At 35.3% G+C, this 19,588-nt stretch overlaps 1 protein-coding gene across 1 annotated transcript; it reads right to left on the minus strand.

Annotated features, from left to right (window-relative positions):
- Positions 1-154: 154 nt before the first annotated feature.
- LOC113322344 (phosphatidylinositol 4-phosphate 5-kinase 6-like) lies at positions 155-5,198 on the minus strand. The gene is made up of 8 exons (XM_026570417.1): positions 3,565-5,198; positions 2,767-2,934; positions 2,496-2,661; positions 2,286-2,402; positions 1,976-2,169; positions 1,719-1,855; positions 1,551-1,626; positions 155-1,329 (listed from the first exon to the last, which is right to left on the minus strand). Exons 1-8 carry the CDS (start codon positions 4,797-4,799, stop codon positions 1,041-1,043), a joined length of 2,382 nt encoding a protein of 793 aa, XP_026426202.1. The 5' UTR covers positions 4,800-5,198; the 3' UTR covers positions 155-1,040.
- Positions 5,199-19,588: the final 14,390 nt, after the last annotated feature.

Consider the following 19,588-nt stretch of genomic DNA (forward strand, 5'->3'; position numbering starts at 1 on the left):
TGCTAGTGCTTCAGAAGTTCAGAGATGGTCCGGGAAGCCTTGGTTAAGCTAGTATTAGGAGTCGGATGCGTGGCGCAAAAAATTTCAATGCTTAAATTCAATATTAAAAACCCTGGACTTGGTCACTTAGATCAGAGTTTATGCGATGTCATCGAACAGGTTAGAGTTTATGAGATTATATTCCACACACTAACATTACAACCATCTTGTAAACCATGCTAGAACTGTCTTCACTCTCCAGCCACGTCTGTCTCTAGTACACGCCTTTACTCGATTGAGTTAGGTAGGAGTCATAGGACCCCCAACAGATATTTCCTTCAGGTGCAATAATTGGCATGCCTTAAAATGAGTGCGGAGTTGGATAGGTCCCGAACACATATTTCCTCAACGTGATCTCCATAACTTTAATCCTTACATTCAGTACTGAGAACCATGAACGTAGACTATCCTTATTCTCCTTGCTGTTGTGCCGTTTGTTCTATCTTTAGTTAAACAGGAGCGAAGAATGGAAATTTGTATCAAGAAGACCAATCAAGGATACACTGAAAGAGTAATGTTAACATAATGAACTTTAACCAATTTTAATTCCTCTCTGTACATGCTCATTCATATTCAACGCTGAAATACCCCAGAATCCTAAATCATCTTCTGGGTTGAACGAATAAAAAATATCGGAGTACAAAAAGAATAGATTTTCGATACAGATTTACCTTGGGTAAATTCATTTTACAATTCGCGTGGTTGCCTTAACAACGGTACTGAATTATATACTTCATAATTTATATATAACGAGGAGAGTTAGAAAAGAAGAGCGACTTCTGCATTACCAGTGTTTAACCTCAGCCGTCGTAACTGGTTCTTTCAACGCCCTATCCGCATAAAGAACCATTCAGCTTTCAGCAGATTGTGATCTTCACTATAACTATACATTTGACACGTCTACCAGCCGCTAGAAATGTTCGGCTGTATGAGCTGGCGAAGGATGCAGTCACTGAATTCTTCGTCGAAATTCGGAGGTAATTTCTGACCACCATCACTCTTCACGTGTCTTCCGTAAAAACTTTGTACACAAAATCACGGAAGCGTTTTGAATATTGCTTCGGATCAACTGCTGATATTGAAGTTGGGTCATATTGAAATGATTTATAAGCATGTTCAAGTTTCTTGCTAATGTCATAGTCTTGAAGTATATCAATGATGCCAAAGAACAGAACAACATTGTAACATTCCCCTGTTGGTTCTCCAATCAACTGAGTTTCACAGTCAGTTTTTCTTATTGTCTGTTCGACTCTTGCTGGCATATTGATGCCCAGTCTAATAGCTTCCCACCTGAAGCAGTTTTACAGTGAAGTTTTAAGTATACACGGGAAAAATCATCAGGATGAAACAACATCACTAGCATGCAACACCAATATACTTGAAGATGCAGAGAAGCCGTTTATGTAAACTATGTATATTACCATGCTTACTAGTTTCAATGAGCAGAAGTACATTCTACGCGATTTATGTTTATTTTGAAGTAACAGCATACTGTTACTATATGAAATTACCGTGTAGGATCAAAAAGAAGCTGATCCATGTCCACTCTAGAAAGTCGGACAGCTCCATTTTCAGAGTCACCTTTACCTATAAGAAAGGATCAAAACAAACTCAAACATGGTAAGAAACTCAAGCTGAATTTAGCAGGATGAGTAATTCTAGAAAAGATGAGTACAAACCTGTTGGAGTTCGGCAACCAGTGGGATTCATAGGTAAATCTCGACTATATGATGCTTCTCTAAAGTGAATTCCCACCAAAAGACTATAATCCATAATTCTTTCCTGCTCCAGAAGCTCGCAGTCCCTATCAACTTGCCTGTAATTAAACAACAATCACTTTAGAAGACAACATAGCTAATGAAAAACAAAATTCGTATTTGTGTCTTATTTCCTCTTTTTGATAGATATACAAATCAATGGAGGTGGTTTCAACTACCTCTGCAGCTCTTGAAACCATGCTCTCTGTAATCGAAATATAAAATTAAGATCAAGGTCTTTAAGGGTTGTATTTGCATCAACTTCTGAATCAGGCTTATCTGTTGTACGCCCATGTGACGACCCTTTTAGGTCGAAGCGTCTGTGAATGGTGTATTCTGTACAAAATAAATTCCCCATGATGACGAACCGAACCTGGGTTCACCAATCAAAAAATTTCAATTTTAGGACAACTGGAAACTGAATTGTCAAATTTAGAAATTTCTGCAGGAAGTTTTATGGTGTGGACCACGTCGTAGCCTCATCCTTACCTTTTTCTGGGCAGCTCCAGTTAACTTTACGCAATGGAGACCGTAAAATTTGGTCACTAAAGTATTTTCAAATGCACGAACATGATTATAATAAGCTGGTAGCATCCTTAATAGTACCTGCTCAAATCAATGAAAACAGACTACCTTAGATCCTTGGAATTCATTTTTGCTTTCACTATTTTGCGAGCAAAAAGAAAACGAGGAACCCACCTTTACTTCAGACTTCTTCATCGTTTTAATCATGTAGCGGTCATCATTTGTCAAGTAAAAGAAACTTCCACTTTTTCCTGGAGAAGAGAGTTCTCGAAGTGCATCGTTTCCACAAATAGATATCATATAATCAGCTGGATCCACCTTGAACAACTTCCGTAGAGTCCTGAATGCAAGTCAATATAAACAGTCAGGAGGAGACGAAGGCAATATACATGCACAACAACAGGAACAAACCTATCCCAGCAGGTACGCATACATAAATCCTGACCTGAAAACTAACGGACAGTAATCCTTCCACCTGAAGTCGCAGGACTGATGTGGTGGAGTATATTTGCTTCCTTCAGGGGGAAACTTTGTCCAAACTTTTTCCTTGGGATCAAAAGCGGAGGATTTCAGATCAAGAGATGAAGATGGAGCAGGTCTTCCTACAGAATGCCTGCACAAGCGTTGTATCGTATGTCAATAGTGAGTAACAAAGATAACCTGCTCAAATTTGGTAGCACATAGCTCATGTTATATCATAAACAGACAAATATAATGAGAAAGAAAACAAATCAGCAAGGAGAGCTGAATTGCTTAAATGCACTGGTTTGCATGTTTTTCCAATTTAGCCAGTTTTACATACAAGTGTGACTATGACAATCAAATTTTCAATTTGGTAAATGAAAGCACAAATGGAAAGGTAATAGAATCACAAGAGGCATCCGGCTCCTAATTCAGTCTGACTAAATAGATCAAAGCAAAACAATATTCCTCAGCCAAAATAGTTGTCAGATAATTGGGGCATGAAGCCATGGTTGAATGTGGAGTTACAAGAGATCCATTCTAGATGAACAAAAAACAGAAACTAACAAACAAACAAAGTTCTTTTTTTTGGATGAAGTCAAAGCCATTCTTTCAACTTCCTACAATCAACAACAATTTTAACACTAACAATAAGTCCAAGAAGGCACTATCAAGAATGCAAAGACCTCAAAAGAGAACAAAAAAAAAAAAAAAAAATCACCAAGTAGTCAATTAGGAAACATGAAAAACAGAATTAGAAATCAATAAATTTCAGTTATACCTGATACCCAACTGCAGATTAAGCATAAGCTCATAATTTTTATGCCCTTTAGAAATAGTGACTCCCTGTCTCTTCATTTCCTTAGGCTGAAATCTCATAAGCTGCTGCTTTGGACCTCGCGGATCCGTATCTTCAAGCTGGAGACTGACCAAACCATCATCTTCATTGTTTCCAATAATCGAATTCCCATCAACAATATCGCAAGTAATATCCCCTTCAGACTCCCAAATACAAATTTTATCAAATCCTACCTTACCATCAACTGATGTTCTCCTCAACCTCCCAGTTGAATCATTAACCTTTGATGTTCTCCTTTTATGTTGATCCCCATCCATTCTAGACAGATTTAATATCTTTTGTGAAGGCATAATCGAAACTTTCTCACTAGGACAAACCTTACAATCATTCAAATCAACAGAAAAAACATCCTGTGGATTCCAATCAAGGTTACCGGCAGGAGATGAACCAGAAGGATAATAAGTACCATTTTGCTCCCTAGGATCTTTACTCCATGTACCTACATAAAAACTCCCATCTGACCATCTGAAAGTCCCATTCCCTTTAGGAAATCCATCTTCCCAGAACCCATCATATCTATTCCCATTTGACCAAATCAATGTTCCATTTCCATTAATAATACCATTTTTCCATTGCCCAATATAATGATTCCCATTCTTCCATTGATACCTGCCATGACCATCTTGTGATCCTCTCCTCCATTCGCCTTCGTAACAATCGCCATTAGAGTAATGTTTAATACCTTGTCCATGTTTCAAATTCATAACCCAAGTACCTCTATATGTATCACCATTAGAACCTGTATAAGTACCTTTCCCATCCATAAAACCAGTTTTGAAATCACCTTCATAAGTAGCACCAGATGGCCAACAAAATTTACCCTTACCCATTGTTTTCCCTCTAAACCATTCACCTACATACATACAACCATCAGTCCAGAGATACTTACCATTACCATGAGGCAAATGTTCAGCCCATTGTCCTGTATAATAATCTCCATTAGACAATAGCCTTTCTCCGCGATAAGTCTCTCCTCCTCCTCCAGCACCACCATTAATACCACCACCATCTGCTGCTGTGTTAATAATATTTTCATCATCATCTACATGAGCTACTGACATTGTTGTAAATAAACTGTTCCCACGTCTCTTAACTGCTGCTTGTGATTTTCTTACTGTTGTTTCCCAGGCTTTAGAACCCACTTGTTCACTGCTCATTCTCTCTCTAGAGATCGAAAATAAGTCACCTAGCCTATCTTCCTCCTCCTCCTCCTTATATCAAACCCATATTCCTCCCTTCCTCTTCCTCCTCCACCACCACCATCTTGACCATCATCAAAATGCTCAATGATGATATAAAGGAAGTCTATATTGGGTGTGTGGGTTTTCTCTGAGTTTGATTAAATTAAGGATTATGATGAGTTTGTATTTTTTTGATTTGGGTTTTCTCTGTTTGAGTTTCTGATGAAAGAAAGAAAGAGAGAGAGATGGAGGGGTTGAAATGTGTATTTTGATTAACGGGAAAAAGCAAAAGGTGGGATTCGTGGGAATGAAACCAAGGACTTGCTTTTTCTTTTCTTACTCAAAGACAACCACAACTGCATCAAACAACAACAAACCCAAAATCATTGTTTTTTTTTGTTTTTAATTTTTTTACCCTATTTTTGAGGATTGGTAATTTTTTCTTCTTTTCTGAGGAAATTACTTTATTTAGTTGACCCATTTTCCTAGGAACAATAACAAACCTAACATTTGTAAGGAAAAACGAATTAATGGTGATGTAACCATTTCTAGGATTTTAGATTCAGGATTAACATTTAACAACAACAATAAATGAAAATTACAACGACCTCTTTTTTTTTTTTTTTATAATTTTAACACCAAGGCAAAACAGTTGCCGACTCCCACCACGCACTAATAAGTTTAATTAATAAGTGTAAACCCCGCGTCTATTGCTATGGTCGTGCTGCCTTCTCTCTCTCTAGCTGCTCTTTTTTAGGTCTATCAGGGGGTTTGACTTTGTCTCTCTCTTGACAGATACATATTTCTGATTCTGAATGGGAGACCACTTATCTTCTAATTTTATTTGTTTTTTTCTTTTTTCTTTTTTTCCGGTTAATCTCATTCTCTACTGTATAATTAAGGCTTCTAATCTCACTGTTTCTTCTGATGTGGAGCTTATATTTCAGTGAATCAGACAGAGCTATTTAAATAGTATATATTTAAGACACCAGTCAACTAGGATTGAAGAACAAAGGTTGTGCACTTGTTCTCTTGTCATCGAATGAATAAAACAATCTGTTTCTGTTATTGGGAGGATAGGAATATCAAAATTCAGATTTGATTCTACGTTTTCTCTGTTACAGTTTTCAGTTCTGTCTCAACTATTTAAATTTATTGAATTTCGTTCAAAAACAAACTTCTTCTGGGTTTTAAACTTTAACTTGAGAAGAGAACTGGGTCACAACAAAGCACCCTAAATTTCCACATAGAAAACATGGCTGCTACAAGGTCCCCCAGTCTCACTGGTTCATGGTAGTTCCAGCTTCCAAGTGACTAACTAACTGTAATACTGTTATGTTTGACTGGATATAAAAATTCTGGGTCGTGCAAATTGACCTGTACAGAAAAATAGCAACGGTTCTGTACAAATTTTTGGTGATCTTCTTCGTCTTCTAGTTCTGACCCCGCAGAAAGCAAAGGCGACCCAAAAGGCTAATGATGGGTTATTGGACTCTTAAGTATGTTTGATGGAAAAGTAATCTTAGAGCTGCAGATTTGTAAAAACACAATAATTATCGATTAGTAACGATAATATTAAACTAGTATATGCTAGTTATCATTTATCATCCACATAGATTCATACATTGTCTCCATCTAGGTCTCTACTATCATTCAAATCCCATTCAAAATGCCTTTTGGTTTTGATTAATTTAATATAAGCGTTCAAAGATTTGTTTGGAGCCGAAATCTAACACTAAAATATTATGATTCGTTCTCCAAAATGGCTGAACTGTTTAAGTATGTATCAGCATAATGATCCGATCTGATTCTCTCCACATCCCTAACTAGAAAAGTGGGCATTTTATTCATAGCGTAGGAATCAAAGTAAAACTAGTGCCCTCGATTATTGGATATCTCCAGTTAAAAAAGATCATGCTTCTGTAGCAAAGATTCCAGTGAACGAAATAATAATAAATTCCAAGAATATAAAGTTTGGAATGATTCGAGTGTTGAGGCTTACCTACTTCATATTCATGATTTTTCAGGAATATGTCGCACCCTTGGCTATTTGGTACTGTATCATCAATTATCACAAGTATTCCTAATCTTTTCTTCTTTCTTTCTTTTAACGATTCCTAATCATCTTCGTCGATGGCACGTGTAACCTATAAATCTGTATTGAAACCTAAAAACAATCCTTAACTACCGGGTATTTGATGTAGCAGAAATACAACCAATTATTAAACATATGAATAATTATGAAGATACTTACTAAAAATATTTGATAAGAAATTTTTTTGTGTAAATTAGATGAATTGGCTAAATGCGGTTCACCGTTATCAAATAACTGGTTCCTACATCAAAATATGTTGGAGCAGTGCGTGAGCAAATTTTTACCTTTAAAATGTGTTTAGCTGGAAGAGTAAATAGATATCCAGAAAATATTATTTCCAATCCCACGATGATAAATAGGAATAAAAGAAAAAATGGAATAAGATTCCTTCGAGGCATCATAATTTAATTATGTGGAATAATGGATTTAGGATTCTCCTTCTCAGAGCGTCCACAGTGGGCGACTAAACCCAAATATTTGGTCTTTTGAACAGACGTAGTGGAACGTACTATCGATCAAATTTTGATCGACGACTAAAACCCAGAGTATATTTGGTCTGGGACCAAGACTAAACCCAAATATAGTCAAGCGTTGGTATAGTCCACGCCCCACCACCAGGCGGACGTATAGTACACGTCCCACACCAGGCGGACGTATAGTCCACGCCCCACATCAGGTGTTGGTATAGTCTACGCTCCATATGGGGCGTACGCAAAGTCTACGCTCCATTTTTTTTTATGGGGCGGGCATTATACCCCCGCCCCATTCTTTACAAATTCAAATTGCATGGGGCGGGCTTAATACCTCCGCCCCATTTTTTCTATTTCTTTTTTATTTTTATTTTTTTTGAATCTTTCTTACCCGGGCGAACGTATAGTCCCCGTCCCACACCAGGCGTTGGTATAGTCCACGCCCCACACCAGACGAAAGTATAATGTACGTCTGACCAAATTTAGTTTTTCCACCGTAGCGTCACACACCAGATTAAACCCAAAATTTGGTCTTTTTTTCCCTCTTTGGTCTTTGGTTATACTCGCACCGCTGCAATTGCTCTCAAGAGTATATATGATTCCTAGAATGGTGGATTTAGGATTTTTTCTTCACAAGAGTATGTATGATTCCAGGATGGAGATTCTTTTTTCATTGTCCAAACATACACTTGGAAATTCATTAATGTTCGGAATAAAGTCATAATATCTTGACAATAATCATAGTTTTACTGTAAAAACACATTTTGAGTCTGATTCTGAGCATGTTTTCTAACGAGTGTGCATTGTACCTAACATGTTACTTTTGTCTTTTAATTTAATATTGAGTTGTATAACGAGGGACGTGATTTTTAGCATATGCCTCAGCCTCATAGTGTGACCATTTGTTAGTTGATTAAGGGAGTAACTAAATACAACCTGCTTTAAATTTTTAAAAGTTATATAACCACACTAATATAAGTAAACAGAACCCACGGAAATCTTGAGAAAAATAACCACCAAATCAAAACATAAATTGATCATTTATCTCCTTTGATTTTATAAAAATCTTCCCTTTAATATACTTCAATATTTTGTGACTGATTAATATCTTTCGCCGAAATAAATTTATAATAATTTCTACAACTTGAAATTTGAAAGAGTTTTTATTTAAATAACAAAAAGTCAAAGTTAGTTCTTAATCTCAAACCCTATCTGTTAAATAAAAATAGATTTTGCCAGCTTTTTCGTACTATTCAATTTTGAACGTGAATAAATATAAAGTAATAATGATAAAGATGGTGATTAGTGGAGAAGAAGGATTCGATCGGTTAGATCCATGTCCAATTTTTCCATCTTGGAAGCATCAATTGTAAAAGTCTTTGGTAGTACATCGTAAATTGATTGAGATTGATAATTAGCATTGAGAGGTGAAGAATAAATTTCAAAATCATGTTATGTGATCTGGAAAATTCCGTCCGTCTCAATTCCAAAACTCTTACCGAAGGGTTCTGTAAAATTAAGTCCATCTCAAATCCAAACTCCAACCGGAGGGTTTGTCCCGTCTGGTGAAAACAAGAGGCGAATAGGAAAGTGGGTTTTGGTTACCCAGAAAATATTAAGTTACTGGTATTTTCGATTTTAAGATTAGGTTGTATTTATCCAGAACGAGAGTTGTAGTTAGTTACTTCCTAACCGGTAAAATGAAAGAGCCTAACCGGTAAAATGAAAGAGTCAAACTGATACTCTTTAAAGGACCGTGCATATAAATAGATTCGGGCATCCCAACGTTTCATGTTGTATTTTCCATTTCTATAATCACGTTGATTTAACTTGAAAATTTCTTCTCTTACGAGAATTAAATAGAGAATGTAATGATTATGTGACTGACAATTAGACTTACACCCACTAACCCGTCCTAAAATTGTTTCAAAGGATCTCATATACGACTAAGCAATCTATACCACCATAATCTTGTGTTAGTATTTTTTTTAACTTGAGATTTTTTTTCTAATTTTACAAAAAATAAGTTTTTTTCCCAATAAATTAATACAAGTGTATTGCCACTTATATATTTATGCTTTTTTTTTTTCCCGTTGACGGTGATTTTGTTACACTTCCTATGATATTAAAAACATAATCTTTAAAAGAGTCTTACTGACAACGGAGGTAAACAAAATCTGCAATTTGGTATTATTAATGAATAATGGCCCCTATAAATTCTTGTCCAACCAAGCAAATATTCTATGGAAATCTACACCAATTGGAGGATGTTCTGCGAAGAATTGTTATCTTTTGTGTCTGGAGGATAAAGTAACAATTAAAGCCTCGTTTTTCTTTCATAGTAAATCTTTTTGGTATTCTACAATACCTATGAAGGTTTGTATCTTTCGAAGCCATGCCATTCTTAATAAAATAGAAACGAGGGACAATTTGGGAAGAAAAAAATAAATACGTCTGGATTGTGTGTGCTTTGTAATTTAACTGACAAATCCGTTTCTCAATTCTTTTCTTAATTGCAACTATACTTTAAAAGTGTTGGAAGGATTAGTACCTCAATCGTATTGTTTAGTGATGGACTATGTCAAATAACATTGTTCAACTAGTAGAAAATCAGAAGAAGACTAAATTGAGGGACACTAGTGGTGTTATTTATTTATTATTGCATGCTGCACTTTGGCTTGTTCGAAAAGAACGCAATAGTCCAATTTTCAGTGATAAAGCTCAGAACTCCCATCAATTGACATGCAACATCAAAGCTACAATTTTCTCATGGTGAAAGTTTTTCATCTTGAAAATATTATTCCTTTTAGTTTGTGGATCTTTAATTGGAATTGACTTTTCGACTGGGTGCCACCTTGTGCGACTTTGTTATTGAAGACTTTTGGATTTTATTATCCGAGCTCTCTTGATATCATAATTCTTGTCGTATCTTTTGTACACCTTTTTGTTTCTTTCAATACAATCATTATTTTTCGAAAAAACAAAAACAAAAAAAAAACTACAAATTAACTTGTGGTTTTTTGTTGTCAGTCGGGCAAAATTATAGCAAAAAGACTGAATTTGTTCCTCATGCAGTGATGCATTGTTAACTATAATGGATAACTCAAGTACCCAAAAGAAGATTGTGTTTGATTCAAACGTAAACAAAATCTAAGAATTGAAAATGAGAGGGTACCACGTACACCACCAAATTTTTTGTTCGGAAACATGTATGGACAAACTCGTCAAAATCTGTAGTACAGATCAACAGTAAAGATCTGATACATGATATGTAAACAAGTTTTGTTGGACAATCTCATAAATCAACCGATTTCCAACAAGAACGAATCTTGTAATCTATCTTTCAAGATACGAATTATCAAGAATAAATCTTATAGGTTATGTATAGTCTTTTAGGCTTAAATATTGTTTGTGTTAACGTACTACTTGTGAATTTCTATTATAAAGATAAACAATATAATGCGAAAAGAAATAACAAAAGATACCATAAATTTTGTTAACGAGGAAAACTGCAATGTGTAGAAGACCCCCGGTACTAGTACAAAACTTGAACAACGCACTCTATTAAGCCGCTACAAACACTAACCTACTATCATACTTCAGACAGGAATATAGTTGGGACCGAATCGAACATACGAGTAGTTTATCGTTTGTTGTGCTCCATTACATCTCTTGGATCTCGCAAGATCCTGCGCAACATGATTCCCCTAGGTGACATCCTTTACATGCCTATGAATTGCTTCAACCTAGTGAATACTTTTTAACTAAACCGAAGTTGTTGTAGCGAGTGACAAACATATGTATACCATCCAAAATGGTGGTATTCTAACTTATTGGTTTAAAAATGATTTAATTTTAAAGTATTATTAATAAATTTAATTCTAAAACAATACATCTAAAAAAATTTAATAATTGTTATTGTTATTTTTATTCTTATTTTAAATTGTTAATGTAACTATTATTATTTTATTTTATTTTTATAAAAAAAAAAAGAGGAGAGTCGCAGGGGATTTTTGGATTATTTTATTTTTAGAAAATTGAGAAAAGAAACTACACAGAATTGTTTGGAAGGGTTGGGAGCCTAGCAACAAATTGCGCCCCAACGCCTTTTTGTATAGCTACTCCAATACGTTGAAAGAGAGAACTACCTACCTTATAGTTAACATCATAGTTGGCTAGGCAGTTCCTCAATTTGTTCAGAAAAAAAACAAAATCACTTCCTAATTCACCTGATATCGAGAAAGCTAAAACACCAAAGCCATATCCATGAGCCGTGCATTTGTCTAAATATTTAGTGCATTTACAGCTAATCGCAGCAGCAATAGCATGTTCCGGAACGAAGCTACGAAGACCATCTCCTGCAAAAGGTGAGACTCCCGTGACATCAAGGCATGTATCTTGAAATAAGTGTATATTTTGAACAAAATAATGTGCTTATTAGTAAGAATTTAATTATTATAACAATTTTAAAATTGTAATATTTGTGTAATTAAAACTTTAAAACTAATGGTAACAATTAAATTTAGTCGAAGAATGATTAGGAGTTTCATATTTTCTAAAAAATATTCTAAAATTAGAAAACCTCTTTGAAGATATGAAAATTATTGTCTACTACACAATTTTACATTTCTGTCTTTATTTCTGCATTTGAGACCATTTTATTTCTAGATAAAACCTAAAAACTCCTATGTAATTGTTGAAATTGGAAATACGGCAAAACCCGTTGGAGATGCACTTACATCGTGTGCGAAAATCATCCCTTTTAGATTCCATCTTTTAAATAAATCGAATGTAATTTCTAAAATAGGGACTGTTATAATTTGTCTTGACGAATTAGGAGATTACCTACTGCCACGTTAGCTTTTATCGGCTGTTGTCAGCTAATATATCAATTGTATCTTGTTCAAGAAAAAGAAAAAAAAATCTATTAGTTGCATAAAAAATAATTCCGGAGATATATTATCTGACATAAGTAATATTGGTACTCTTTTGTTGAATATTTTAAAAATCTCTACTATTCCAACCTTCCATTTCTGAACTTTTAATAGACCAAGATCTCCCATTTTCTTGGCAATGCATCAACTAAAGAAAATCTTCTAAGATCACGGCCAATTTAAGTAAACTGTTGTCGGAGCAGATATTCCGCTTTGTATATGTTTCTTTATTATTATACAGACCATACTTACATATGATAAAAGAAAGACTCCAATTCAATGATCGAGATTGAGACTGAGATGCATATTCAATCTTTTCAATAAGAAGTCCTAGTTGACCTTCTTTCCAAATTTTCTTTGATGAACGATAAAAATCTTTTAAACATCCTTCTATCTCCTGAAGAAATAAAACATGTTGCTTTTCAAATGGGGAAAAACAAAGCTCCAGGACCAGATGGGTTTACAAGTCTTTTTCATTAAAAATATCGAGATATTATTAGGGATTCTGTCATTGATATGGTGCAAATCTATTTTAGAACTGGCCATGTGGCAAATTTCCTAAGTCACACCAATATTGCTCTTATCCTCAAAACTCATATGGCTGAGGTTGTGTCTCAGTATAGACCTATTGGTATGTGTAATTTTGATTATAAAGTTCTTTCCAAAACTCTGCTAATAGACTAAAACCTCTCATGGATGGGTTGATCTCTCAAAACCAAAGTGCTTTCGTGCATAAGAGAAGCATTGCAGATAATATCCTCATTGCTAATGAGGTGGTTTTTACAAAGAACCATTATTATGCGAAAGAAGGTTTAGCTGCTATCAAACTTGATATGTCCAAAGCTCATGACAAGCTTGAATAGAATTTTATTGAGAAAGTTCTCAGAAAAATGGGTCTATGTGAGCACTGGAAATATTTAATAATCCAATGCATGGTCGCTGCCTCTTATTCTGTTTTACTCAGTGGAGACCCCCACTGGTATGATATCTCCAATAATCCAATGCATGACCGCTGCCTATTATTCTGTTTTACTCAATGGAGACCCCACTGCATGATTAAACCTGAAAAAGACCTTAGGCAAGGAAATCCCTTATCCCCTTACCTTTATATTATTTGTTTTGAAGCTTTATTTTCCTATATTGATAAACTTACCAGACTAGAATTAGTGCAAGGAATTAAGGTTTGTAGGAATCCCCCCACCTCCCTCCTCACCCCCTGCCCGCCACCCACCACCTCCCACTTCCACACACACACATCCTCATTTGATGTTTTCTGATGATTCTTTACTTTTCTCAAAGGCCATTGTTCATGATTTTACTACCATTAAAGACTATTTGTATAAATATCGTTCAACATCTGGTCAGGAAATTAACTTTGATTTTGGGATGCTTTTTAGTAGGGAATTGCCTCCTCATTTGATCCAACAACTTTCTTATATCCTTAATATTCCATTCGCATTAGTTTTCAGAAGTCTAAAATCCAGACTCATATGAGCATCCTACAATCTTTTGATGCTAGAATTACCTCTTGGTTTCATAAATTCTTATCTGAAGTTTCCAAAACCTCTCTAGTTAAACATGTTGTCCAAGCCATTCCTATTTACCAAATGACAACTTTTTTCATTCCTAAAGCACCTTTTTGGAAAATGGTCTCTCATCTCTGTAAATTTTGGTGGGGGAAAACTCTAGACCCCAAAGATACAAAACCCCACTTTCTTGGTTGAGATATTGTATGCTCTCATAAGAGTGAAGGTGGCATGGGTTTTAGAAATGCTGAGTCGAATAAGCTTGCTATGCTAGCTAGGAATGATTAAAAACTAGTTAAAAAATCATAACTTTCTTTTAGGAACCATTCTTAAAGCTAAATACTTTCCTAATACTAATTTTTTGAATACTAATTGCCCTTCTACTTGCTCTTGGACTTGGAAATGTCTCCATACCATTAAGGAGCTCATAAAACCATTCATTTCTTGGACTGTGAGTGATGGTCAATTTATTGATCCCTGGTGTGATAATTGGATTCCTACTTTAGGCTCTGCAAGACCTAATCCTATTATCCATCATTCCCCCAATTTTAAAGTGTCTTATTTCATTGACCCTGATTCTAGATTTTGGAATATCTCTAGATTGAACACCCATTTTGACAATGATTATGTGGAGAAGATTGTTACTATTCCCTTAAGTCATTTTTGTACTCCTGATAGGAGGGTTTGAAATCTTTCAAAGAATGGTAGATTTTCTAAATCTGTCTACTTGGGTCTCAGAGGTCTTAGACCTTACCAAGCAACACTCTTTGGAATTTCATATGGAAACTTAGAGCCCACATGATATTCAGATTTTCATCTAAAAATCTACTAGAAATGTTTTACACGCTAGAATTGTTCTGCGAACTAGAATGATATTGATATTATAATTTGTCTTAGATGTTTATCCTATAATGAAATTGTTATGCATGCTTTGATCTCATGCCCCTTTGTTACTTCAGTTTGGCTTTCTTCTTCCTTTTATTTTCCTGTTCAGAACTTCCATAACTCTAGTTTGCTTGATTGTCTTGATTATTAGCTTGTTAATGCTACTATCTCTCTTTACGACAAGTCAAAAAAAGTTTTTGTTGTTGTTATGTGGTCCATCTGGAATTGTAGGAATAATATGATGTTCAATAAGAAAAGGGAGAATCCTTCTATAGTTATTACTAGAGCTAGAGCCATGACTTTTTCTAGGAATCCCTCTGTATCCCCTTCCCCTTACACTAATGTCATTGGTGTCGCTACATGTATTCCTCCTCCATATGGTTGGATGGAAGGCAATACTGATGGCGCTTTCGATCATGTCTCTCTGGATAATGGTGCATGTTATATAATGCGCGACTTTGCTGGAAAACCATATTTTTGTGTTGTTATCACCTTTGAAGTCTATTCTCTAGATGAAGTAGAAACCAGGGCCATATGGACAGTTTTGAAGAAAACAGTGGAACAACAAATTACTCACTTCATCATGGAAAGTGACGCAAAAGCCTGATTGACCAATTCTCTCGGATCTTTTTTTGAAAGCAATCAACGGAAGGATGCTTTATTTGAAGATATTTCTATGTTTAGTTCAAGTCTTGTAGCTTGCATATTTTATTTTCAGCGAAGAAGACGTACCAATGTGCTCATTCTCTGGCATTTTGGGCCAAAGATAACTCTGAAACTTTTTTTTTAGTCTAGACCTCCAATCTGAATGTTGCCAACTATTGAGGCAGACCTCTAGCCTTTGCCGATCCAATTTAGCCTATCCAATATCTTGCAGGCGGGTGTTCAACCCATACATTAATGGATCTGATGTTGGATTTTGGATTGGATATGATTACCGGCTCAAAAAATCCGTTGGACATCAAGACCTATTTGGTTAATAATATTTGTAAGATTAGTAGGTATTACTCTACGCTTCACTAAACAAGCCATAAATGATTTTATCTTCTCATGATGTCGCTATGGTATAACAGTAAAGTCGTTGGGCGACGATACTAAGGAACTGCGTTCGAAACTCGTAAACATGTTTGAGACTTGTCAACATTGAAGTGTGATGATTTTTCTTCTGCCTTTGTTTGCTTAACCACCTAGTGAGAGTATTACTTTCAGTCTTTCTTCGTTTAACCACATAGCCTTATAGGTAGTAGACTCTTTGTAATCGAAGAGATTTAAACTTTAATATAACCTTTAAATTTTAAGACTTACAAAAAAATCAAATAATTCATTGCCCCATGGATAGCTTGTGCTTTGTTATTTATTTATTTTATATGTGATCTTTGAAATGCGAGCAATAATATGTTAAAAGAAGTTGGTAGTGCTCTTTTCTTGCCGGATCCTTACCCAACCAACCTCTCCTACGAGTCAATTATTTGACTTCCGAACATCGAGTTAGCCAAAAAATTGGTTTCAAATATTTGCTTTACATATTCCTGCATATGTAAGCCTTATAGATTTCATTTAATCTGCCATAAACACAGGCTGTAAATATAAGTGGATCACACAATTAAATGAAAATTTATTTATTCATCTACATATATTCGACACGTTTATCCAATGTTTGATTGGATGATGTTAAATTATAAATCCGTTATATATTGGATTGGACGTGCATAGAATTAATCCTGTAAATTCTAATTTTTTTCGTGGTGTAAGTGTTCACATCCGGATACCGCATCGAATGCATATAACCCTGCGCATCGAGAACAACATTATCTACCGTAATCCTTCTCGGTATTTTTTTCCCTTTTTCCATTTTATCTGATAGCTAGAAACGAAGGAAAAAAAAAAACTAAACTCCCCTGAAAGAAGTAAAACAGGATGGGAGATTTGGAGAAGCCAACACAGTGTGGATGTGATTAGAGTTATAATTTACGGTATTTAATTAATTTTCAACCGTGGCTTGCAGTATAAGCCTTGCATCATGGTGATTGTTTATACTTTATAAAGGAAGAAAATATGCCATGAACACTATAAAAGTGGTCCAGTATGTCCTCTTCTCATCAATATTGATTTTGTAATACAATAAACCCCATAAAAACACACACACACAGCATAGACTGTGGGCGTCTAACTTTGCCTGCCAGATGGGAACACATTAGCCCACATCTTAAGGGAAAGCGAGGGCTAAGAGAAAGAAACAACATGAGAATAGGGTTTTTGTTGATCATGGTGTTTGTTTTGGTTTGGTTCATGCTTCCCTTTTTACTAACAAAACCCTACTTCCTACTTTTGGGATTGGGATACCATCCCATTACTACATGCATAGTACCAACTACCAAGTTATTTCATTAACATATCATTCATGGAGGTAGTATTTACACTACCTACATTATTAACCCAAATTATACTCAGTGCTTGATCCCCCAACACATCATGTACAAAGCTTTACTAAAAGGATATCCCCTAATATAAGCAAAATGACAGATGGTGGCACATGCACTACCTAGCGTGCAACAGAGGGTGAAGGAGCCAGAGAACATTGTGTTGGCCGGAGAGACAACAGCTATCTATTCACCATTAAATTTGAGGAGCAAGCCCATATGCAGTCATTTTCTCTATAGTAACAGTCTCAAATTCCCCAAGACTTGAGTCACTTGACTCTTCCAATGAGTCCCTTTCTCACCTCTGCACATCACATGAGTACACTACCCATATGTAAACCACGTTCAAAAACTCTCTGTCTGTCTCTAGAACGCAAAATAATGTAAAGGTGGTGTTTAAAGATCTTTGATTGAAACAGATAACCGAGAAACCAACAACATATTATTACTTAACTACCCAATCCTTAAAAGAGAGACAAAATCAATTATGCAGCGTACAAGTATGAATAAAGCTGCTGCTACTGCATAATAAATATTAAGTTTGCCCTATACTAACCACCTATTGCGGCACCTAGAACCCTAATCTTCTTTAACAGACATAGACACAGTGACACGCCATGAAAACGAAGTATGGGATGGATACAAATTTAAAAATGGATTAGTACCAAAAGTAAAACGGAAAGAGGTAAACCTGTAAGTTTGTGGGGATAAAGAAGTAGAACGTGAATATCACTAAGTTCACGAAACTTGTGTGCACATATTAAAGGTCGTTTCCCTATCCTAGGTTGCCATTAATTAAGTGAGAATGTCAAACCAAGAGTCAAATTTTGCATTCATTCTTTTTATTTTTCATATTATTTGTTTTAGTTATTCCGCCGATCTGGATACCGGACATACTTACTGCTTACCTTTATTTTTTTCTCCCATAGACAGTTGCACAAATTTGCAAATTCGAAGAGGTTCAATTATACACATTGCCCACTAGTTTGCTACTGCTACGCAGAAAAGAGCCGTATCGGAGGCTATTAATTTAATGATCTAACGTGGATAGGTACTACGTACTTGCAATTGCACTTTGAAAGATATGTTGCTGTTTTTTCCTCTCTATATTCTAGTAAGAAATACGAAGTAGTTAGAGGTTACTGAACATAAGAGCGGTAAGGTAAAATAAAAAAAGAGAAACACAGACGCAAGGTAGGCCTTTCGTACCTCTTTGTTCATTGAGTAGAAGAACATGAACCAACCGACATCCGTCGTTACCAAACAAAAACATGTACATACCAAGTGGGCACGGCTCTATCATGTATGAACAGTTGATTGGATATAAGTACACCAAATTTTCCCTTATCACTAAAATGACAGAAACATTTCACTATCTAAAATACTCTTGAATAAATTCGGGGAACCTTACACAAAATTAAGAATTTTTTTAGGGAAAAAAAATCCACAAAAACATGGAAACAATACGTATGGATTATTAAAAATTTAAACTAACAATCCTTTAAATAGTCCGGAAACTTAAACAAAAGTCTCTTTTTTTCCTTTTGCCGTTTCATTCTGGAAATATAGAAATTATGATGAGGTTCAAAATCTTCGGACTGTTAATAGATATTTAAGAATATGTTTTTTCATATAGAGTTGGGAGGTTTAGACCATTAATAAGGTGCTTATACGCGATTAATAAATCTTAGATGGTGGGCTAATAGATTCCAGATGGAAGTGCAAGAACCCAGGACTATTATGCAAATGAAGGTATTGGATTACTTGGTGTGTCAGCTCAGCGCAACACCCACTTTTTATCAATAGTTCTTCTTCTTTTCTTTCTTAGACAAGTTTGAATACAAAAAACTAAACAATCAGCATGGTGATCTGATCAAGAGAGTACTTTCCATCGGTGTAGTTTTTTGTTTGACGTGATCATGTATTCAAACTACAATAGAGTACCAAATCAGTGATCAACTAAGCTATTATTTTTTGGCATCCAGTTTTGCATCAGGAAACTACAAGCCATTGTCCCAAAGAGTAACTGAAAAGGAGACGATACCAAGCATACCACCAACTTGTTTGTTCGGAAACCTGTATGGACAAACTTGTTGCAATCACTAAGTATAGATCAACAATAAAGATCCTTATACATTGTTTGTTATTGACGGTGGATTTTGGAGGAAGGCTAAAATCGTAAATCGTAATTTTGTGTATTTCTGACCTAGCTTAAGACGAATGTATGAAATTCATATTTTAGAATTTAGACATGAAAGCTCATGTCACGATGATCTCTGACTGAGTGTGTAGCCTCTTCATAGCATATATGAATATGCAATTATTAAAACCTCTCAGCTGAGCTTTCAAATTTTTTTACATAATTCATCATTTATACTGAGCAATTCTAGTACACACTTTTATATAAAACAGAGAATGGTTGGACGACTCCTAGA

Source organism: Papaver somniferum, chromosome 11, assembly GCF_003573695.1.
Source record: "Papaver somniferum cultivar HN1 chromosome 11, ASM357369v1, whole genome shotgun sequence".
NCBI lineage: Eukaryota > Viridiplantae > Streptophyta > Magnoliopsida > Ranunculales > Papaveraceae > Papaver > Papaver somniferum.